This window comes from Lagopus leucura, unplaced genomic scaffold (genome assembly GCF_019238085.1).
Source record: "Lagopus leucura isolate 7727_CA_CO unplaced genomic scaffold, USGS_WTPT01 Super-Scaffold_100015, whole genome shotgun sequence".
In the NCBI taxonomy this organism is placed as follows: Eukaryota; Metazoa; Chordata; class Aves; order Galliformes; family Phasianidae; genus Lagopus; species Lagopus leucura.
The window spans coordinates 995,664-1,020,477 of record NW_024962269.1 but is presented as its reverse complement, the minus strand read 5'-3'; the positions used below and the strand labels follow the sequence as shown (position 1 = coordinate 1,020,477).

Here is a 24,814-nt window from a genome sequence, read left to right as displayed (position 1 = left end):
TAGTTGTAAAGCAATTACTCACACATTCATTAAGGGCATCCTTCTGCACAGCTGTTCCATTGCCCCACAGAATAATAGTTCAGTGCTAGAATGAAAAGCAACAGAAAGTCAGGGCTTGCCTATTTGTGAAAGCTAAACAAAACCCTATATTTTCTTAACTTGTTTTTCTGTGGCTTCATAATCATTATTCAGATGCTTTGAAAAACACCCGAGGGTATTTTCAATCAGCAGACCTAGAGCCTTAAAAAAGAAATACCACAAACACTGGAATTCTAACCAAGTTCCTGTAATGGAGCTGTAGCTGTGATTTATCCTGGGTCGTTAGTGCAATATCTGCTTAACATACAGTTAACTTGGCTCGGTGCCACACAGCACGGAAGGTTATAATGGGAAAGGCTGCATTATTTATCACCACAAAATGATACACAGTCCTCTTGATGCTTTTACTCTAAGGGGACTTCGTAGGGACAAGTAATATGTCACATCAAACCAGTGTGCCAAGGTATTTGGCAATGTGGGCTCTGTATTATCATGTTTCTAAACAGTGGTTTTCAACATCAAGCAATTCAGGAGAACGGCTTTTGAGTTTGGAAACAAGTGCTGATTTACACTGAAAAGACACATCTACAATTACTTTGCTATTATACACTTATTACAATAAAACCTTACAACTTAATTTTGATTTCATCACTTTCCTCTGGTCCGTTTCCCTTTGCCTTTATCTGTGTTCTACTCCTTTACAGCAGTTATTCTCACTACTGCTCATTGTTGCCTCTCTGCTTCATGCTGCTGGAGAATATAATTAATGCTATTCCTAATGGTTTTCTTGCCTGCAGAGTTTGGCCACTTGGGAGAATGAAAACAAGATCTATTGCAAACAAACTCTTATTGAGGGAGATGGTCCTAAAACATACTGGACTCGAGAATTAGCTAATGATGAGCTGATTTTGGTAAGAACCTCTAACCCAACCATTGCGTGCACCATGTTAACAGCTTTTTGTTGCTATGTAGCATGGCTTACTCCTTTTCTTAAATCTATCTGGAAAAACTGCCATTTTCATAATTCTCTGCAGTACAATTCACACATCAAATCTTTCCCTTTCTTTTTTGTATTTTTTTTTTCTTTAAGAAAAAATGCAAATTTATGCAGGTTCTCACTTGCATTTTATTGCTGTATCTTTCACCATGTTTTCACTGCTAGAATAATCATAAGTGGGCCACTCCTGCTCTCTACGTCCACAGTAACACCAAAGAATTTGTTTGATTTATTGCAGATTTTCTCTGGTGAGAGAGAGATCAAAGCATTTGACCTCATTTCTGGAGAACCTTCTTTTTATAAGCATGTGTTTAATGTGATGCTTCTCATACACAGGCACATGGTGTATAGGAGACGTGGCATGTTGTTGGTATGCTCTAATCTCATTCCACTCATGAAGAACCACAATTCCTTCCCAATCTCTGCCACAACCCCCTACTCCTTGACCATCTCTCAATCCAGTTCAGAGCTGCCCCGTGAGTTTGCTGCAGATATGCACGTTTGCACATTTGCTGTCAGCCAACATCCCCCCACTCCTTTGTGACCTTCCATATGGCAGCAGGGTTACTTCAAGCATTTGCAGTAGCACCTCTGCAACTGCCTCTCCATTCATGCCATGAATCATGAGCAGTTTCTTTATTTATATTGTACTTCTGTTAGAGTTGAGTTTGCTCTAATGTATATTTCCCTAGGAATCCATCCACATTCATTAATTAAATGACATCCAGAACTGAATATAGACACCATTTTTCAGAGTTACATGTAACACAGTTCAGCTCAAGTTCAGAATCTTTTATTTTGCATGTTCTTTCAAGTGAATTCTGGATAAATCAGTTGGCTGAGCTGTTGTGCCTCATTGGTTTGGGCATGGAAGAGATGCTGCTGGAGCAACAAGTAAAAAAACATCAAACAGGGAGTTTTTATTTCAGACTATCAGACTAATTAAACTCCTGCAATTTAAAAAACAAACAGCCTCCCAAACGCTTCTCTAAAGCAGTTGGAGCTCTGTTTTTAATAGTGCATATGAAACAAAAACAGGACCCAAACCTAGCCAAGTATAAATAGAAAGCTTTTAAAGTATTACTGTTAGCCCCAACTTCTTGGAACTGTTTATCCACCCCTTATGAGAAAGAGTGTGCTGCTGGTAACGAAGTGGAACTGGTTTTTGCTGAAAGAATACTGTAATTCTGGATCATTTATTTTGAATTAATCACTGACATTCTTTATATCATCCCAAAGTTAAGGAGGCAAAGTACTTTGATTTCTGCTTCATCTTTATCGTACGAATAAAATGAATTCTCAACTTTAATTTTTCCAGCTTTCTAATACATTTTTGTAGTTTATTACTTAACAATAAACTGTGGGGCAGCTGTTAAGGAAAGTTCAAGCAAAAAAAGCAGTTCAAAGCAAAGCAGGAAAGGCAATCAGAACACATTTCCCTCCAGGAGTCAGCAACACGAACGTACCCAGCTGGGGTAGAAGGGTGAGGCTGGTTGAGAAAGCAGAGCAGTACAAAGATTCCAAAGCCATCTAGCTTTTTTTTTTTTCCTCCTGCATAATCCATCTGTTGAGCTTTTCTGAATTAATTCTTTTCCAGATTAGGATGTGCATTAGAAAAAAAACTCCTCCTTATTAGTATTTTCAGTTATAGGACCGCTAACAACTTCTGAGAAGTGATTTTGACTGGTTCTCTTCATTGCCACTGAAATGTACGCATTCTTTCTAATCTGTATGTGTCTATATTCAACTTTCTGCCATTGTGTATTATGTACATTGAAGAATCTAAACAACATTCCTAACATTTATTTTTGCAAATACTGATGAAGCCACCTCCTAGAAGAACCTTCCTTTTGCTAGGCAAAATCCCTCGAGCCCTTCAACATCAAACAAGTTATTTTTGAATCATTCTTTCAGTGCTTCTATAAGCCCTTCTAATTTATTTCCTTTCTAACCTATGGATGCCAGAATCACACATGCTGTTCTGCTATCAGTCATACCAGCACCTGATGCAGTAACAACTTCATCTCCCCGCTCTTACCTGAAGACTTTCTTAATTAGCTTTTGGAAACTCATGTTCTGCTGATCATGATCCCAGGTAATTTTCCTGGCTTTTGATTCCCTGGACTGATCCCTTTCTCCTTGCCTGCAAACTGGGATTATGTTTTGGTAGGATTTTACTGTGGCCATTGTGAAAACATAGTATTTGCTTCCAAGTGGTCGAGATCATCCCCCCTGTTTTTCACTATTTAATACGGTATGCAGTTCCAGTCTTCTGCCTCCTTTCTGAAGCATAATGGCCTATTTTGCTTTGTTAAATATTAAGCCAATGCTTGGTCCTCAAGACATAAAATTTCAAGTCCCTTAGCATCCAAACCTTTTAAACATATGAGTCAGGATGTTCAAAATGTTCTGACACCCTGAAGCTCAGTACTGAGGTGTTCCAAAGAGTAATTGTAGTGAGTGTGACGTCTCTGCTTTGTTTGGAGAAGTTAAGTTCGCCAAGGTGAATCCATGTGGGAGGCTTTGTGTTTGAAGGAGGGCAGAAGGGAGTAAAGGAAGCTCGAGTTCTCTTTCCTGTAGCCCCTAATTTTAGAAGCCTGGAATGTTCCATCTAGATCATTCTCTTTAAAGGCTAAACTACTCAAAGGGTTTGCATGAGGTGCACCTCTTGACTCTGATGGGGAGCAAAGTAGGAATAGGAGCTCTTAGTGGGAAATTTGGGGATCCCTTTCAAGCTTTTGCTTCTCAACTGTGTTTGCATTCATCATCTCTCCAGGCTTTAACTTAGATTATTTTATCTCATGCTTAAAAATCCTCCTTGTGTATGAGTCTATGGACTCGTGTGTCTTGCTTCTTCCAAACTGATATCACAATGGGATGTCATTGTCTTCCCCTCCCCTTTCTCCCTTGATCATCCCAGCTATTTTAGGGATCCTTAGGGCCCAAAATTCACTCTCATGTAGTTTTGCTCCCTGCATCAATTCAAAAGACCCTGTGATGTAGCAGTTTAAGAACTCTGTAAAGCTGATACTTTTCACACCCTCTGCTCCTGCTTCTCCAGCCAAAGAATTCTTTCAACAAGTCATCATTCTCCTTCCTAGCTATTAATGCATTTGCAGAAGAAATCAATAAAACTCATCTTCTGTGTGCAAAAAGTTGCAGTAAGGAATCTAAACTGTGTTAGACTTCTCAGGCATTAATGGAAAATAGGCTTGAGGCAATAGGTAAGGAGTGAGGAATGGGTTTCACTCTGCTAATAGTAGCTGCATAAATCTTGGTGCTTTGGTGCATAATTTTTAATCTAATGTGCTACATGGCTTAGGGGGATCATTAGATTATGACATTTTCCAAGTGGATGTGCTTTTCTTTCCAACGCAGCATGTTCAGTAAAATGCATTTATTATCACATATTAAAAAACAAACAAACTAATCATTGTTGAATTGTTATGACTATCATAGATCTAAAACAGAAACCTTATTACTATGTAATTACCAGTCTTTTCTGGATCTTGTCAGAAGATTTTTCTTGTGTTCTTCAAAGATATTCCCCTGAAGCAGTACGGTGGTCTTTCATGGCACATGATGCCCTCTGATACATGATGCTGGGAGCAAACTATTCAGTTAGCAGAAGTTTCCTTTAATTTCAGGTGCCAGTTATGTTCATCTTTACTTCTGAACTGCTTGCAGAATGGGGAATGAGATGACTCTTATTAGTAGCATAAATAATATTTGGTTTGTATTATGGGAGGTGTAGATCTAAAGTCCCACTGGAAGAGTCCTTTTAGCAGAGTGAGGGATTTATGACCAAGCCCTGCTTTATAAAAAAGGTGCTGCAAATGTACAAAACATTCCAACTGCTTTCATCAGTGATGTTAATGATAATTTCATCTGATGCACATGCCAGGATGGCAGTGCTGCATTTTTAGAAGTAGCAAATAATCCAGGTTAAAAAAGGAATATTCAGGCAAAGGAGGATGATAAGGATCAAAGTCCAGATTTGCTTGTTGTGACTGTGTCATATTATTGGGCGTCAGGTCTATAAAGCAGAGGTATCCTTGTTTACCACTCAGCTCAGAAGCAACTTGAATTAGCACTTGGGCAATCAAGACTGGAATCTCACACAAAAGTATGTATTTCATTTGCCTGTCTGAAAAGTAAGATCTGGGATTTAGGCTATTCTAACATCTTTTTCCCTCCCTTTTCCTTTATAGTCATTAATATTTTTGCTCTTGCTGTGTGTTTTAATCAAGGACACTAATGAGCTATCAATCACTTGTGTAAGTCAGAACAAAAGGTCTGCTCTTACAAGCTTAAAGGATGCTGCTTCTGAATGCTAGCTGCTCAAATGAGAAACATTTCTATATTTTTACTCTATCTGCCTCAGTGCTTTCATAGCTGCTCATGCCTCTGTAGATTTTAATTTAACCTATAACAAACATTTTAAGTGGGTGGTTACTGAAGAGGATCTTTAAAAACAGCCTTAGACCACATTTGACACAGTTCATGTATCACACAGGGGTTCTCAGAATCAATTATAGCAAGGGTCAAAGATCAGCACATTAGGGGGAGTTCAAGCATGGTTTGTGTTCTCCTTTTCCTTCCCAGAAAAGTCACGACATGGTTGATTAAAACTGGTGAACTATGGAGTTTAGATGAGTGAGTGAACATTATTAAATGATGTTGCTGGATTCTAAAGTTAAACATAGCAGGTGAGAAGTGCAGATTGGGAAATATATTTTTCAGCTGAATGGTGAGATTTGTGATGTGCCTAAGCCTTGTATCAAACAATGTTCAACTCCCTAAGTAGTTTAAGCTGTTTTTTATAGTTCTGGAAGAATGATCTTAAACACAATCAGTTATCAAAAGGAGGGACACCTCATGGAGGTCACTGGGGGTTTTTGCTGCTGACCTCGCTAAAAGCAGCCTTGATAAAAGTTCTGAGACCTGTGATCGTGCACACATATGTGTTGCATTTACCTAGTGCTTCACTTTAGTATTTACCCTGAGGAGATTTAAAAGGGGAACTTGTAGACCTGCAGCCCTTGCTGACCACTACAGCTTGATCTGAGGCATGTCCCAAAAGCAGAGAAAGAAGCCAAAGCCTTCTATATGGTGGATGCATCTGACCCTGTGGATAGCTCATATAATATCAGCTGCAGCTTCGATGGTTGCTGGGAACTGGCTTAAAAGACTATGTTCTTATCTCTGCCATTCATTTGCTGCACTACTCCGAGGCAGCTGTATAATACAGCAGTTCTCAAATACAGATACCTTGATGCATGACCTGATTTTGCATAGTCTTGTCCTGCAGAAAAGTGAAGTTGTATGTTGGATAAGCTTGTTAGTAGCATCCGAGTTTGAAAATGAGGGCTGCATCTTCTGTGACTGTTCCCAAAACAATCAATCTCCTTGAAAGACTATGGCACTCAAGAGGAGAAAGGAAATATACGATATGGCTTTCTTGTGAAGGTTTATATTTTTATGCTGCATAACGTTAGTTTGTCATCATGGATGAAGTGTCATCATCTAGTGATTTATAGATACCTTCATCTTGTTAGGGAGTGTTGCCTCTGTGAGTGTACACACATTAGTCTGCACGTGCAAAGCCTTTTCTGGGAATGGAAAGTGCTGTTCACTCATGTAGCATCTTCTCCATTTATTTACTGATGTATTCCCTCTCTGTTTGTAAGAGGTGGCTCTGCAGATTGGTCAGTCATGAGCAGAGAAGGGGATTTTTGCACACACCCAGGCAGAAGTGATCTTTCCCAGGCGATTGCTTCAGTGACAGTTTTCCTGGTGGTACTGTCTGCTCCACGTATCACAAAGGTTCCACAAGAAATGTTTGAAAAGAAGGCCTTTACAAAGCAGATGGACTCATACAATAATATATACTGCCCTGGAATTTTCAGTTAGTCTCTAATGATGTCAGCACTCATGAAATCTCGAGTGAACTGGAACAGATGAATCTGTTGGATTATCTCCTTGTGCAGCACTTTCTTTGTGGTGCCCTTTTGGACTCTTAGTCACAAATTATGACAAGCTAAGTGAAGAAAACTCTTCTGTAATTTACAATCCTCTGTAAATTGCACATTTAAAATCCTGTTTTAGATTTAGATAGAAGCCTTGTAGCATTTTGTAAGATTAGTGGGTTCTTTGCAATCTGATGGGAGTGCGGTGTTTGAAAATCCTGCATCTTCTCATTAGTTTGGAGTTTAGCTTGGTAGTGCTGCACTCCTTTGAGCTGATCTGATGAAATTTCACCACCAATTAGCCAGGATTACCCTCTCTGCTTATCATATGAAGTTCTGATCTTTTCAGTCATGGAAGTCCGTAAAGTCTGCTTGTTCTGACAGGAGCTAGTGCTTCATTCCACTCTAGAGTTGGACACATAAGTACTAAGCTTACCCCTGATAGAAGGATGTAAGAGTGAAGGATGTAAGAATAACAGCCTTTTGTTTCAGATCTTCCCCTGCACTTGGGCCCAGCTGTTCATTAGACTTTTCTGTGATTAACCACAAGAAAAGGAATGCAGCAAGTTTGAATGTGTTCCTCTTTGCATGGCTTAGCAACATGGAGTTTTATCAACAATGCTTGCAAGTTACATTAAGAGAGGGAAACTCCTTTTACATTTAAACCACGTACATAACAAAGACAATCACAACCATTTCTTTATGCACTCCAGCATGGAAATAAGAGCAGTGAGGACCCAAACTTCACTATGCTTAGCAGTGCCTGATTGTAGCACAGGAAGGCAATGACTGCCAGTGACTTTCTAGTCTACACAAAATCTCAAGCTCTGTATGGTCTTGATTCTGACCGCCTGTCTCCAGGAAAGCTCCTGCTAAAGTAATTGCACGTTTGTGTATAATTTTGGAGCTGCCAGAGGAAGCCAAGGTGAGGGTGTTTGCAGCTGCTGCTGTGGGCATGAGGGCACTGCTGCATCCTTTAGTGTTCGTTTTCAGACATTTTCATGTAGAAGTTAAAAATGTATATGAAGATTAATATGATCAGCTCTTTTTACGCATGGAAACAAAGCCTGCATCTTTGTTATTTCTCTCCATCCAAAATACTACAAGGCTTTTTTCCTCAGTAAAGTGAATAAAATATGTGCCAGAGGCAGTTTCCAAGCCAAATCCTTGTGAAGAAATATTGGCCAAAGCAAGCATAGGGAGCATAAAAACAAATAATGTCCAGCTGAATTTTCATAACACTCTGGGGTAGGTCTTAATTATATTTTTCAGTGAGACATTGGCAGTTCTTACAGCCAAGCATCCCATCTCGCAGCTTGTTAGCAGTGAGCTTGGAGCTGGCGATGTCAGTGTAGCTGAGCATGCAGTGTGCTTCTAGCTCTTTTGCAGGCAGTATTTCCTCATTCTTGGACGCTTATTTCCTTTATGTTTAATTGCTTGCTTTGATTTTAGCCTAAAGACATAAAGTTACACAAAATGATCTTGTGTTTAGGTGGCTTTCTGAGGCAGCTGCCACAATCTCTGTCGTGCCTAAATGTCCTAATAATCCGTACTGCAATATGGCTGCTGTAGAATTGTCTTCTAAGTGCAGTACTGCAGAATGAAAAAAAAACAACACAGGCTTTCAGATGCATATCTAAAACTCTGTTCCTGTTCATACTGCATGGCACAGTACCAACTCTAGTAAGTGGAAAATCCAAGTATGCTGAGGCACTGAATCTGCCGTGAGAAACAGGATGATCAGAGAATCAGCAAATATCCCAAGTTGGAAGGGACCCATAAGGATCACTGGGTCCAACTCCTGGCTCCTCACAGGACCACTCAAAAATCAGTCCATGTGTCTGACAGCATTAAACAAAAATCCATTAAATCCTGAATTCTGGCAAGCTGGGTGCCATGACTGCTGCCCTGGGCAGCCTGCTCAGTGCCTGACTGTCCTGTTCCTGATCCCCAACCTGACCCTCCCCTGTTGCAGCTTTATGCCGTTCCCTTGGGTTCTGTTGCTGGTCACTGAAGAGAGTAAATTAGCCCCTGCTCCAATGGTAATGACACACAGTCTGTGTTAAGTCAACAATTCTCAGATGTGCAGTGATCAAGCATTTGTGAGATTTCACAGTTTTTGTCACGTGAAATGAGTTCCATCTCCACTACATTTTTGTCCATTATATGCCCTCATTTCAGACCCCTACCTAGCTAACTAATTCACTGGTTAGATCAGTGTATCCTGGAAGGAGGCTGTGATTGACGCAGCCCACGTTACATCTTGGGAGAGAAGGTTCCAGTAGCCAAGCATGGTGTGCCAACATCTTGCAGCAGCATTATGCTCGCAGGTTGTTCTCATACACTCACCAATGTTGCTTCAGTGGCTTCATTTGAACTACTCTGATTTACACCTGCAGATATCAAAGAATACCTTTCTAACATGCCATCCAGTCTGACTGCACCCCCAGCATTTCCAGTTCAAAGTGTTGCAATTGTTTCTAACTATAACAGCAGTGCATTCCAAATTCCTTTTCTTTTCTCATGTTTATTTATAAATGCATGCCAAGAAACTATAGAAGGAGGGAATTTCTGAGTCATTTATCATTCTGACAAAATTCATGGTGCCTGGGAAAAGAGGTCACCTGCAGTGCACTTCTTGTCCAAAATGATTCCTTTCTTCAGTTTCATCTGTCAAAAGACATAGGAAATTGTATTTCTGCTGTAGATCTACTGTAGTAAAAGTAACTTTAAAAATGATGTTAAGTGTTTACTGGTTCCATTTGTTCTGATTGATTTCTTTTTCTTTTCCAGACCTTTGGTGCTGATGATGTTGTGTGCACAAGAATTTATGTAAGAGAGTAAAAACATCCATTTACTTGTCACCTGGGATGAAGTGGAGAGCTGTGGAAAGCCCCAGTAGAATGAGTATTTGTGTGTGCTGTTACTGATGCGGTGTTGTATGTGACCGTGTGTGTTCTATCTGAATCTGTATCCTGTTAAGTGTATTTTACTTTATTTTTCATCACAGATGTTACTCCTTTCTCACTTTTATGCGGTCATTTTTTTGCGTCTGCTTTGTATTCTGTAGTTGTCATTTGCAATGGTTTTACCAATTATTAAACTTATTGGGCATAACTCACAGCTGTTTTGGGGTGTTTTTAATAGCAAATTCAGCAGTGCTTTGATTAGGATTGAAGCGCTTCTTCACCTCTGTGGAAGTCAGTGTGGAATTTCAGTGCTGTTGGCCAGACTTTTGCAAGATGAAGGTTGCTTTCTCAAACCCAGACGCCTGCTTCTTTCCTTCTTCTGACCTGTCACTGTGCAAGGGGCATCCAGGAACAAGTCCTGTGAGCACTGGGGCTGTGATTTGGCAGAATGAGACAAGACCAGGAGAGCTCTTTGCTCTTTCTAGTTGCATCTCTGAAGGACGATCAAGGGGAGAAACTGTTTTTACTTTGAACTGGCAGAGGTTTGCTTTCCTTGTAGAAATTCTCGCTAAGCAAGTACAAAGCACAGCTGTATTTACAGGACAAATAATGCTGTGATCAAAACTATTGCTTACTGTCATCACACCCAAACGCATCAGACCTGATCAGAGAGCCAGGAGAATCTGGTAGACTTTATTCATGTTGGTCGTAAAAAAATATGAAGCTGGGGAAAGCTGCTTTTCTCCTGTCTTCTCACCTGTGACAAGGAAGACATTACTCTGATGGACCAGGAACTCTCCTGTTCTTCAGTGTTTGAATATCTACAACTAGACAGTAGGAGCACTACTGATTGCAGTGCACTCTCCAAGCTTATCTGACCAATTTTCAACTTTGCAAAAATCATTTCTCTGCTTCACATCATTCAACCATAGCAAACTGTGAAATAGCTCAGAGGTAGCACAGTGTATGTCCCATCTGCTGAACTGCTAGATCCAAATCTCGATTGTCTTGGGACATTTATGGCAAACAAATGACTTTGCCTCTTCATGACTCACTGTGCAGAGGAATCCCCTCAATAGGATTCATCAGTTGCTGTGGAGAAAAGAGCTACCTGTTCTGTGTATCACATTGTGAGCTATAGCAGCACAACAGGAGACAAACAGAGGATGTTTTCTGTCTCCTCTGCTCTCCGACAGGTCACACCTTTATCTAGGATGAGCATGCAGTATATGATATTGCAGCTGAAAAGGAGGATCTCTTCCTTCCACACTTCAACGTTCAGTCAAACCCTATTTCCAAGATCTTGTCTCATTTGGTGCCAATTAAAAGCACTGCATGACAGCTTGCACTGAAGCACGAAATGAAATTAGATTCACTTTGTTTTGGAATTAGGCGCTGCTACCCACTGATGAGAATGAAATTCTAAGGGGAATGGCAGTGATATATCTTTAATTTCTATCTTTGAAGAGTCACATTATTATCCCCTCCCTCCCCTCCCAAAATATCAGTGTCAGGAGTATCTGGACCTGTTTGTGCAATCAGCTGCGCCAAAGGGACTCCATAAAAAGCGCCAGGCAGAACTAGCTCAAACCTTCTCAGTGATGTGAACAAAACTGTTTATTGCCACATCAAGGCTCAGAAGAAAGGAGCTTTGTCTTGTAAAACATGCTGGCTCATGCCGTACCCTTGCAGCAGCAGCAGGAGCCCACCAACACTGCTGGATGTTTTACTTCCAACTCCTGACTCTGGGGAGAGTCAGAAGGTGGTTGGTGGGTGTGGGGACCAATTCAAGCACAGGGAGCAAGTAGCAGACTCAACGCTGGTGGGTAACACAACTGTTTTGCCATTCACAGAATCACAGAAACACAGAATGGCCAGGGTTGGAAGGGACCTCAAGGATCATGAATCTCCAACCCCCTGCCACATGCAGGGCCACCAACCTCCCCATTTCATACTAGACATTCCAGAAAATCGCTGCTCTTGACAATTAGCTTTTCTGCCCTGGCAAATGGTCTGTGAGGATTTAGGAAGGTATTGGTATCAACCTCACTGGTTGTCTAGAGCAAGTGAGTGCACTTAATGGAAGCAGTGATGTTTATGTTTCATTTCTAGGAAGAATTGTGCAAAGCTGTCATGCTGCTCCAGCAAATATCCTTCAGAAAACTTTCCCATCAACTGGAAAATACCAAGTTAGGTTTCTATCCAGTTGGCAACTGCTGTTCAAGTAGTAAAGCATGAGCTGTGAATCTGGGTTGTAGAGATTATGATTGAAAACAGACTCTTGAGATATGAGCTACTCAGCATAACTGAGAATTTTCTCCTTCCAGGATTTAAACTGTTCCCCCAAGCTTTGTTTACAGTCTGGCATGAAAGAAGTTCCTTTCTTTAGTAATTTCAGTATGGAACCCTCTTCACTTGATTACCTTACATTAGAGTTACTGGCACATGAGAAAATTCATGTGATGGGGACTAGAACTGGTCCAGGGTGTTAGTTTTATGGCTCATTCTTGAAATACTGCAAAGGCCAAATTGCATTTTGTGAGTCTTCCTGGATTTAAAAGCTCTTCAAATCTAGGCACAGAAGACTTAGAGTGATTTTACTGGCCTTGCAGTCATCTCCTGCCCTTCTTTTCTTTGCTGAGATTGGGCCCCTCAGGGAACATGGAAGTAGAGCGATGCCAGGGAGACCAACAGAGACAGTTTTATTCACTTTTTGCATTAAAAAAAACATGAATGCACCTCTCCCCAGATGAGGTGGTGGGAGCAGAGTAGGGCTGCTGTAGCCAGCATCTACAGAAACCTAATGTCACACTGTATGAACCTTAAACAGTTATTCGGCAGAGTAGGATCCTCAAAGCTGCCGGTAGCCATTCTGTGCGCTTGGGAGTGAGGGGTTTTTATAGGCAGACACCAGGACAGTGGAGCACCTAAAGGTTACACAGAGGGTTTGTTGACTGCTTAATAGCATTTGGATGCCTGAGAAGTGCTCCAGTGCATTTATGGATCTTGTTTTCTAGATCCAATTTAAAGAGACTCTTTGAGAGGCCTGAGACGGAGCAAACAGTGGGGCCAGGGACAGAGCTAGGCTCACAGCTATGCATGTCAGCAAACTGTGCTTCTCCAGAGATGCAGGAATTTCCTTTCCCTCGCGCTTCATGTTCTAGATAGCACTTTGTCACTCAGCCTGGAAGCACTCGGTTGTTACAAGCATTTTGTGGTGACCGCTCACTGCATGGCTGCTGTCTTGCAACTCTCTCTGCCCAAGTATCTGGGCTTCTGAGGTCTGCTAGTGACTAATGGCACCAGCCAAATGGCCGTCGGTCTTTGTTGCTGTGAACTTTATGACCGTACAAATGAATGCATTTGGAAACCCTTTATGGTTAAATAGAGTTATATTTCCCCACACGAAGCCAGCAGGGTGCAGATAACTGAGAAGGTGGGAAGGCTTCCTCCCTAGAAGACATAAAGGCCGTGTCTTGCAGCTGCCTCAGCAGTTCCGTTAGTTTAAGGTTACAGCACAAGTGAATATTCGGTTTCTTAAATGTAGGTGTCTACAGTGATTTTAGATATCCTGAGTATTCATGACCTCTGCACAATACTAGCATATAAAACAGGCTGTGCATGAGATCTGTGCCTTTTTGGAGAGGCAGCGGCAGATCAGGGACGAAACCTGAGGGCATTACAACATAGGTGGCTGTGATTAGGCAGCTGACTTCCAGCCAACATGTCTGCAGGCTTGGGGCCATGCTACGCGCTGCAGGACTGATGATAACTGCCTGCTCCAGTAAGACAAAGCAGGGGTTATACAGATACCTGCACCTACTTGCAGTATGCGTAACATTTCACAACAACAAAACTTCTCTACACGTGTGGGACACTAGGAATACAGCAGCCATATTTTCTGCCCTAGGCAAGAAGAGTTCATTTTAGGATTCTCCTTTGATTTTCCATACTTTGTTCTTATGCCACTCTCATAAAATTTGTATTGTTTTTCTTTTCTACAGGAAAAATAAATATCCTAACCAGTAAACAGATCAGGCAGTCAAGCTCAATTCAAAAAAAAAATCTACTGTGGGAAACTCAATAATAATAAAAAGTCCTGAGCCAGAAATGTGGCATTACTTTGAATTATTCAGTTCACACATATCTGTACCACCGACTACTATTGTACAGAAACAGAGCTGTCCCCCTGCACGCTGCATGCCCTGGAGAGCTAGTGCTGCTGTAGTTCATTCTTAGTGCAAAGAGATCTATTTCTGCTGACAGGAAGCCCAAATGCCATGGGGCTACAGAATCCAGAGCCCTGTTAAAATATGGGCTGTCTGAATATCACCCTGTCAGAAGTGGAGCAACGTATAGTTTTCTCTTTGATATTACAGATGACTGGCTGAGGAGTTTGGAGAAAAAATGCTATTGGTAATAATGAAGGAATAGGTGGAAACAGACGCCATACCACTTATTGGTCATTCCTTCATTTCAGCAGTCCCCACATTACCTCCCACAACACAAAGCCAGTTTGGATTTGAGGCAGAAAATACCACCTGGATTCTTGAAATTTCAGTTCACTCTCACTTGACTTTTGCTGCGCTCTGATAAATCAAAGTTTTGAGAGTTCTGAAGCTGGGAACTCGTCCTGTAACTCCCATGCTGTTTCCATTTGAGGGCCTGTAGTGACAGTCCACCAACATGATCTATGGCAGGCACTCTGTTGTCTTGCCATCTACTCAAAACAAAAAGGAATCTGGCAGCTACTTGGGGTTACAGGCTCGAGTATAATTTCCTGTCAGAATGTGTTGTATGGTCACACACTGTGACAAAGGAAAGGAAGGTGGGGAGGCTTGAGATGGTTTCTGTGGCAGGGAATACAACAGTCTTCTACCAGACACTGCTGTCTCCTGCCCAAACCAGATGCTCCTCACTGGGAGAGGCAGCTCGGTTGCTCAAGCAGGAAGGAGGTGAGATTCCAGGTGTCTGAGCAACAGATCCTAAAAAGCTCTGTAGATATGTATCTCCACGTCGTTCTTCACAATATTTCACCATAGGTCTGATGAGTTCACTCCGTTTTCAAAGGGCGAAAGCTTTCATGTCTAAGTAGCTGCCTCTGCTGGGAGATAAGGGGACAACTGGAAATCAAGTGATTGCCTGGAAACTGCAGGTAGAAATAGCCATAGTGGATCAGAGAAAAGAGTCTTTCTCCCCTCGTATCCAGTGCCTAAAGCCCTTCTCTGAGACCCCAGTGAGCTGCACAGCCCTTCAGCAGGCTGGCAGACATACAGCTGCTCTGCCTCATGTCTTGGAAACACTTCCACGTGCTTGAATCCCAGCCCTCACCTTTGAGTGTCTCACACAAGGGAATGGCAGCACCCATCAAAAAGACAAAGGGACCTTCCACTGAAATCACCCCTCTAAATGCACTGAGAATTTTTGGCATCCGAAGATGGGCTGAGGCAAACAGCACCACTAAAATCTATGGTAGTTTTAGTGGGCAAGGACTTGCAGATTCTACTTAATGTGAGTAAAATAAAACATTTTAATCTCCTTTTGTGTTTAGCTTCTACCCTGCCTGGTGACAGCCTGCAACACACACCTACAGCATGAGAGCTCAGCTTAGCATCTCTGAAGAAAGATTTAAAGCAATCTTGATGGAAAGCAATGTTATCAGTGTTAGAGAGACCTGAGCACTGATTTATTGTCCATGTCAATGCTGAGATTCTGGTGCTATTAGGAGGTTGCTAGTGGCTGAAGTTATTTCTTTCCATTTCTCTTGCTGCAGCTGGGAGATTTTTAAAATGTTCCATATGTTGGAAATTTATGTAAAATTGACACTGTGCAACTACGGTGCATAGTGAGTCTGGAACAACTGAACAACGATATTAATTTGCAGATGATCCCACATAGGGTGTGCCAGGACATCAGTAATGACTGCAGTGAGAAGTCTGTGTGTCTGAAACAAGCACCTAATAACTCTCACAGCAGTTTTTAACAGTGAGCTTATGCAGTCTGTGGCAGGGCTCGAGACTGAGAACATATTGCAGTTATTACAGAGGCTGAAGTCCAAGTTCCTTTTCAGACACGTCACCAGTAATGTGTTTTAATCAAAAATATTTTAGTGAAGTAAATTGGAATCATCTGGATCTGACTGGCATCATATTCTCTCAAGTGTGATTTATTTCCTCATTCCCTTAATGAACCGATAGGAATATTTTGTGATGGACGTGAAGAATATTAAAAAATCTGAAATGGGCTCTGTTAGTACAGTCTAAACAGAAATGTGATGGTCAGTGCTTTGTTGGAGCAGGCCGTGAAGCCACAGGGAAGCTGTGGGAATGGTCAGTGCTGTAAAAAGGTCATTTGCAGGGACTGAGGTCTCTTCTTTGCCACTGCTGAAATTACAGCAAAGTGAATAAATCCACTGATTTACTGCTGGCATTTTGTCCTGCTGGAAAAATATCTAGGAAGATACTTTGGGATTTGGGAATGAATGCAATAATCCATTTTCAAGAAAGGAAAAAGGAGGCGAGAGGGATGTAGTGTGTACCTGTATGTGTGTGCGAAGCGGCCATCACAGCACAGGACCTTGTTCTCAAGATGAACACGGTGCCCTCTTGCCTTTCTTTCAGCTCGTTAGAAAGTGGCCACACTCATTGACGTCATTCATTGCTGTCTGACTGAGAGACAGATGTGGCATGACTGCACAGACCTCACTGCAACCCTGGGGAATGGGGCTGAGACAGAACGGGGAGAGATGCACACTGACACAGCGTGAACACTGCTGTGCAATGGATTGCTCTGCTACCTTCCCAAAGCTTTTTGGGTTGACCGTGCGGATGACACTGCAGCACACAAGGTTTTCTGTACAAAACTCAAACAGCTCTTTCCCCAGTCACGTTATCCTTTCTGCTACCTTCATTAGTAGACAAGCAGAAAAAAATCAAGGGTGTAATAGGTGGAAGCACAGAAGGACCTCAGAATAAAGCCCTAAATCTGTTCCAAGGTAGGGAGTAGGAGAGGGGGAGTTTATTATTTTTTTCCATCATTTTTTTTCTTCTTGATTTTGGCTGAGAAGCAGAATTTAAGGAGGAATCTGAATTCTCTGTTACAGTGAAAAGCCTGGGAAGAGCTTCTTGGTATGTTTTGGTGTTGCACACATTTGAACAAACTGCTGCACGTCCCTGAACTGCTTGATGTGTGTTCTTGTTTGGACGAACAGTGGTTTCCTCTGCTGCTGACCCTGATGTCTTGTGAAAGAGTGATGTTCCCCTCTACCAAGTTTAAATGAATGCATATGCTAAATGCATGTAGTATGTGTAGTGCCTGTTAAATTAATCTTGAGCATATTCAGAATTTGTTAATTTTATGAAATTTTTGAATAAGTAATCATGACTTTTCCTGAAGCCTATTGGATGCTGCAATAATTAGGGTGGCCATTCACCAGATTCTATCATCTACTAACACCAAGCAAATAGGTGAAAAATTGCTGGGTGAGAAGAATGAGGCTATATCTCGAAGAAGAAGATACCAGGTTAATAATTTCCAAGCTGTGTCTCCATAAGCAAAGTGGAGTTACGTAAGGTTTTAGAGCTGATTGAGCTGTGACACAGTTACAGAGCTCAGACAGCAGCACTGCAGCTGGGGGTGGGAGGCAGAAGCAGGCAGTGGCCCCTGGGGACAGCTGAGAGCGGCCGCTCTGCTTTGGATGGAGCAGAAGAATCTGATGGCAGCCCACTGAAGTACAGCTTGTAAAGAGAACTGCTCACATAAACTAGACATAGATAGATGAGATCAGCCTCAAAGAAACGATAGAAAGTACAAACATCCTGATGATTGCTGTCTGGGAATGGTGTGAATCTCCCCGATGTTCACCCAGCAGTGGGAAGGGTACACTCTTTCAGAGATACTGAGATCTGGGCAGCAGATTCCTGCAAATCTACACCATTTCTTGCAAGGAAGTTATTCTACTGTTACCCATATATACACAAAGGTGCTTTTTAAAATACACACTTTACTCTGGAGTTGTGCCTTATGTTCCCAGTGGAGCCCACTGAGTCTCTGCAGAAGATGGAAGGAAGCAAGTGGCTTTGGAGAGATATCCACAGTAATGACATGTGAGATGACATAAGTATCACACAAATGTGCAGCACAGGTTAGGAATGCTACACATGCAGGCCATGCAGATCAGCAGACCAAAACCACTTCCTTGGGCAAGGAAGCAGTTCTTGTTTCTGCTCTGTCCCTGCTTGGCAAGCATCACAACGTGTCTTCACAGGTGAATATAGGAATAAGGCAGCACAGTGCATGAAATGACATGAAAGTGGGTGGTCAGAGACTGTGGCCATGAGTTACTAAAATGCTTGCATGGGACATGCTTTTATCCTTTGAAAATAGATGCAGGAATCTCCTTATATTTAGGGATGTCTTACATAGCCCATAATTTCCCCTAGTTAATGCCTCAGTCCTGCAATCAAGATGTCCAGGACTGCTCACCTGAAAGCAATATAGCGACGTGCTCAGAGGCTGCTCAGCATGTGTTGGCCATGCACACATTTCTGCACTGGGAAATCACAGTGCAAGGCTGTCACAGGAAACCACTGGTGTGGATATGAGGAATTTCTTTTAAGATTCATCTGTAAAGTGCCAACTGCATTTCTCACTACAGAAACAGAAATAGTGGCCTATGTGACTTTAAGGGCAGCATTTGTCTTTTATCGATATGGTAAGGACTGTCTTTGAATTGTTTATGTTGCAAGAATTGTCAGAAGGTGTTCAGCCTGCATGGAGATGTTGTGTTCTCATAAAATGTGGTGAGGTCCACTATTGTTTCTGGATATCTCTGTAGTCTGAGTTCATCATTTAGCTGCCTGATCATCTGTGTGCATGATAACCTGTGCCTTTTTGAATACTGCTTTATAGAACTGTAGCCATGCAAATGAAATGAATGGCCTTTTGTTTGTGCAACGAAGTGAGTGATGAAAAGACACATCCATTTCCTTGCTGGGAGGTTAGTGGGAGCTTAAGGCTCCACAGCTGGCTGGGGGCTGAGATTGCACCTTCGCCATTGTTACTCACAGGAGGACCGAGCCTCCTATTACCCTGGAATGCACAGTGTGCAGGTGCTGACAAAGGCAGTTTGAGGTTCTCTCCAGCTTCAGTGTATGGTGTTGCCCCAGGGAGGCACTCCTAGGCACAGGATGTCATGAGAAGAGACCCACAGGGTTCAGATGATGTGCAGGATATCACCTTTCATGTTTCAATGGCAAGATGGAAGCACAGGAGGAGGATTAGAACAGAAAATAAATTGTTCACACTGTCTTGCTTATGTGCCTCCTCTCTTGGCTCTCCTTTCAGCAAGGTCCTTCTCCAGAGCCACACCATTCTCTGGGTCTTTTGTTCAATCTGGGCCTGAAGGAAGGGGCATGGAAACACTGCCCCATCTGTGCTGTATGCAGGATGGATCTCGGGGCGTTTGGTGTGAAATGAAGTTGTGCTCAGCATTCATCTGGTGTTACAGCTGAGTGCATCCAACTCAGTTTGGGCAGCCGTGAGAGCTGATTGAGCCCACTGGGCTTCATCTGGTGAGGGGACATTACTGAAAGGATGAAAATGGGGCTTTTTAATTGCCAAGCCACTTGAATCAATAGGGAGCTCTGCATGCTACCCGGTGTGGTCTCCATGGACCCCATATGAAAGATGAAGGCAGCTGCGACCTCGTTTCACCACCCTTGCCTCAATCAATAGCTACCAGCTTTTAAAGTCCCAAAAGGTGTGATTAAGCCTCTGCTGCGTGAAGTTAGTGCTTACCGTGCAGCCCATTGTCCTGAATGAAAGGACCTAAAAGCCCGTATAGTGTGAGGGTTAATGACCAGATGTCCCTGGAAGAAAGCCCATCAGCTCTGGTCCCCCGTGCCAGGAATTGCTGCAGCTGATTTTATTCCTCTTTGCATCCGTGTCTTAGCTCCAATGGACACTCCACTTGGTTGGGCAAGTACACGTGTGCAGGTCTAAATATAGGGGTGTCCTGGGAGAGGGCTGAAAGGAGAGCTGTGTTATTCATTTCTGTGATATGCAGGATGCTCTCAGTCAGTGACAGGCAGGAAACTTACACCCTTCCATACCTGGGAGCAGGACGGTGCATGTTTGTAGTCCATATGCTCAGCACTTTCTTTGGACCAGTCCCTCTTATGAAGTGAGAGCTTGCCTGAATGTTGCAGTGCCAGCGAGGCTTACATCAGACCATCCCCTTGTAAGAGGGATAAGCTTTAATAATGCGTGAACGAGATAACAGTGATGTCTGTGGGAAAACAGTAAGGACACGTTTGTGGTTTGCAACAGCAGATGCATCAGCACCTTTAACAGGAAGAGAAAGGGCAGCATCATTTGCAGAAATGAATGGACAAAGCAAAAATTGCTTCATATGTGATGTATGTAAGCTGTATATTTAACAGTGCTAGTATTGATACATCATTCTCAAAGGGCCATTTCAATGTTGCTGTTTTCATGTAGAAATCCACTGGTACATACGTCAACCTAACAGGGTTCTTTGAGCAGCTGGCCTTCCTGCTGCACTTTTCTTTCCCCCCTCTCTCATTATTGATCCCAGAGCTCAAGAGGCAGTGAGGACATCTCACTCCAAAGCCAATACTGGTATCTTGCTGTCCACATGGTGTATTATTGACTGCATGTCACTCCACTCAGGCAGCACAATTGGATAGGGAATTTGCTTAGCACAATCCAACTGGGGTCTGTGGTGATTACTGGGGTGTCATTATCAGTCTTCTGGCATGTTTTGCAGTTGTTAATCAAAGCTTTTGTTTTCCTGCATCTATTTTGCATGTTAAAATTCTGGAGGCCTCTGAAAAATATGTATAAATCTGTGGCACCTTTTGCCAGCAGCAGTTTTGCTTTCAGAGGAAAAAAAGTCCTGGAACGCTTCTCTCTCCGTAGGCTGAGCCTTTGCAAGTGAGTCTGTGTGTAAGAACAGGTCATTAAGGATTTGCTGCTCCATGCACAGAGAACGGGGCATAGATGAATCTGTTCATAATTCAGTCTGAGTGCAAGATTAGTTTCCTCTGAAATGCCATCAGAAAGCACTTGTTCACAATCTAGGTTAAAGCAAGGAAGGCTGCTGGAGGATTGACTGAAAACAACGGAGTGAAGCTGAAATTACCTGTGTTCAACAGCAGTCTAAATCTCAGCCAGATGTTTGCAGTGATAAATATGCTGTGGGAACAGAGGTCTGTACCCCTGCAGACCCTGTAGGGGGAAGAAACTGAATTGTATGTTAATTTCAGTCCACACAATGACCTCAAAATTGTCTTACCTGTATCACTGCAACAAATCTCTGCTTCTGATCATGCTAAAAGTATGCTAAACACCCATTTTCACAGCTAGCTCATACTAAGTTTTTTTCCTACAGCCTCACTTCCTTCCCCTCAATAACATAATTGTTCTTTGAGCTCAGTACCGTGAACCAAACACTGATACAGATTAACATGAACAGCAGATGATGTGAAACTGAAAATCCAGCTAGACTCATTCAGCATAAACAAATATTTTGAGGTGCAGTGCTCAGGCAGTGATTAGTTTGCCAGCTGTAAGTAGAGCTACAGAGGAAATGAAAAGGATGGAGTTTGCTGAAAGCAGTGGTGGGAAAAATATGACATCAAGACACATTAATTCATAATGCAGCAGGGGAGGAGTGGAGTTTAGACTGGGATCTGCTGGATTTTAAGATTCTTGCCTCTTTTGAGTAGTCAGCCCATCTGTGAGATGCTTTTTATGCTTTTAAGACAGCACAGGAGTGGAAACTTTTTTTTTCTTTTAAATAGGCAGGAGGAGGGGGGAAGGCGCTGAATTAAAACCAAGCTCTCATGAGAGGAAAATATTGTATGTACCTTTACAAAATCCTTCAGGATACAGCTGCAGATATTGAAGATAAATGGTTGCATAAAAATGCCAATAAAGATAATAATGGAAGCAAGCTATGCCTAGAGTTCACTTTAGCTTTTGGTTCTGATAGCAACAAAGATAACAGCATAACGGGGCTTATTAATGCAGCAGAAGGCAGAACTATACAACAGCTACAGGGATAAAGAGTTATTTAAAACCTCTAAGTAGTGTGTAAAAAAGTCTGAGGTGGCAAATCACTGCTAAGATTGAGAAAGTAAGAACAGTACATGCAAAATAATGGAAGTAGTTGGTGGCATCCCTACCTTCACTTGTAGACACTGTGAGTGGCACCTTAGAGCCCTCTCCAAAATCAGATATCTCAGTGAGCAGTATTAGATGGAAAACAGAATGTTTGGCAGAAATACAGTTCTTTTTGCCAAGGAACACCAAATAGGCTTCAAACTCTACTGTCAGTGATAGAATAGTAGCCAGGACAACGTAGTAGGTTTAGCATAGGGTTCTGACTGGAAAAGCAACCTCTAACAGAAAGCAGCCCAGTGATTTCAGCACTCAACAGTGCTAAACTAGTCCAGCTAAACTAATAGGAAGTTACTCTTCCTATTCCAGATAATGCCATGAGCTTCCGTATCTGATGATACGGAAGATGTCTGCTTATGGTAAGAGCTTTTGGTGGCCTGGAGATTCTCCTAATTCCTGGAAATGAAGAAAAGGGAAGGAAGGGAATCTGAGGGAAGGAAGCCTAAACACTTCTATTGTGCCACTTCCTCTGATTTTGAAGAAACCTGGGGGCACAAACAATGTGCAAAGGAATAGAAAGAATATATTTTGAGCCAGAACTTCTGGAGAGGGGAAAGAGAAGAATGAAGGATGGAACTGGTGCAAAAATTGAAACTTAGTTCACTTCTGTCAAACTTGTCACAAATTTCTTGAGTGCTAATGTGGGCATCGCCCGAGTTCTTGTGAGCCCTGAGCAGGACAGGCCTATTCTGTGTACAGCAAAAACCAGTGGTCACTAAGATCTGTTGAGAGCAAGGTGTGAGGCACATGTACCATTCATACTTACAGGTCAGGGCTGAAAGCGTAGCTGGCAGCCTACAGTGATTAGGTTTAAACTGTCAACCACATGACATATGAATATCAGGGGAATATGTGACATCCCAGTGGGAAACAAACTACTGCCTTCCCTAGGATGGCTTAGAAATGGTCCCGAAGCCGTTCATGGCCTCTCCTGTATTGATATATCAGATGCTACTGAGAATCTTTCTCACACCTGCTCTTGGGACTTCAGCCTGCTCCTTTTGAACTTGCCATGGCAGCTCTCTTAGACTTTCTACCACACATACGTAAAACTCCCCACAGCCACACTGTTCTCCTCCTCAAAAAACCTAGCTGTGCTGTGGGTTCTCTGGCACATAGGGCAGTGCTGCTGCAACAGAAGGGCTGTGCCTCTGCGCCCAGTGGTCACTAGGACTCTGGGTTCTTCTGCTGTCCATTGTCTCTCAGATGCTAAAGCTATTGCAGCAGGAGCAGCTTCAGTCACACATCCATGGTACAGTGGGGCCTCTGACTGGAGGCAGCAGTGTATTACCTCTAAATAGAAAAATACCACTAAGAGAACAAAGACTTTCAGCTGAGATTAACATTTTATTGCATGGGCGGTAGGTATCAAAGAGCTTTATGGCTCTTCTGGAGGCACTTCAGTCCAGTTGGATTAAAATCAGCACAGCTGCTCCCCAACTGGTTTTAAAAACGCTTCCAGCCATCGCCACTTCCTGCTGTCGTCGTCCCTCCTCTGGAAGCTGCACCATCCTGTTCTGCTCAGCTCAGAGCCTTGCCCTTCCTTTTTCTCCCCATCTGCCTCTTAACTGGGTGCTCAGTTCAGGCCTAGCAGCTTCCATCCACATCCTTCCTGCACTCCCCAGCAGCTGCCTTCAGCACAGAACTGGAAAGCAGAAAGCAGGGCGTGGGGTTATCAGGACACAACATAAAGTTGCACCGAATGATGCTGTGAGCGTTGGACATGTTGGGCTCCCCTTGCTCTCCTGTCCCCTTGACGCTGGGCTTGCAGCAAGCTGATGCCTCACCTACCTGCAGGGCAGCAGGTCAGGTGCTGCTTTGTGGAGGTGAGGTGGTGAGGACTGCACAACGAGGGGAGCTGAGCAGCAGGCGCAGAAGCAGCGCTCAGAGTTCGTCTAAGCATCTTTGATCGCTCTCTCACACACTTCATCCAATGAGACTTGCTGCAGTCTAGTGTGGATTTTGCTCCATCTCCAGGAGGCAGATGCCATCTGCAGGAGCCTTCAAACCAGCCTCCCGGAGGCTACAATAGCTGTGGAGGGAAGATTTAATTCTAGCTGCCAAACAGGCATCAAAGAGGACACAGCCCGCATTCCTGCCTCACCTGAGAAGGAAGCACAGTCCTTGTTGTTTGCACCGGCTGCAGTGGTGGGGGACCAGACAGGCAAACTGGTTGGCTCAGGTACCACTCCAGTTTTAGGGTGTAGACTGAAGGTCTCTCCTGGTAGAGCTTTTCAGCATCTAGATGGGAAGACTGGAATCCCCCATCGGACTCCTACCTCTACATGCCTCTTGAGTGAGTTCTCCTAAATTCACAAGTCTGGGGGATTCTTACCTAGTCCCAACTTGAGGAGCATTTGCTAAAACAGTGATATGGTGTTCTTGTCTCAGACTGATACTGGTCTCATTAGGTTCATGAGTTGGATTTTATCTTGCTAAAAACCTTATTTGGTGCAAAAAAAAAAAAGAAAAGAAAAAAGTCTTCAGCACACCTTAAGCATCCTTCTCTGTCCTTTGGGTTACAGTGCAGTTAATCAAATACTAAGACTGAGCAAAAAACAGAACTTGCTGCATGCCAGGCCCCAATTCATCAGGAAACAAAATGCATGAAGTGGCTCATCCTGCCAACCTGTGAAGGTTTTGGTGGATGACTAAAGACTGTCAGGTGGGCATAAGCTGCCTTCATACTAGATGCA

The 24,814-nt window shown here is 42.8% G+C and overlaps 1 protein-coding gene across 1 annotated transcript in view; it reads left to right on the top strand.

Moving 5' to 3' along the window:
- The window catches only part of CRABP1 (cellular retinoic acid binding protein 1), a 29,935-nt gene extending 19,822 nt beyond the window's left edge, over nucleotides 1–10,113 (top strand). The window contains exons 4-5 of the mRNA XM_042876249.1: nucleotides 837–950; nucleotides 9,799–10,113. Coding sequence (XP_042732183.1) covers nucleotides 837–950; nucleotides 9,799–9,849 — 165 coding nt within the window. The 3' untranslated portion in view covers nucleotides 9,850–10,113. The remainder of the gene's footprint in view (nucleotides 1–836; nucleotides 951–9,798) is intronic.
- Nucleotides 10,114–24,814: the final 14,701 nt, after the last annotated feature.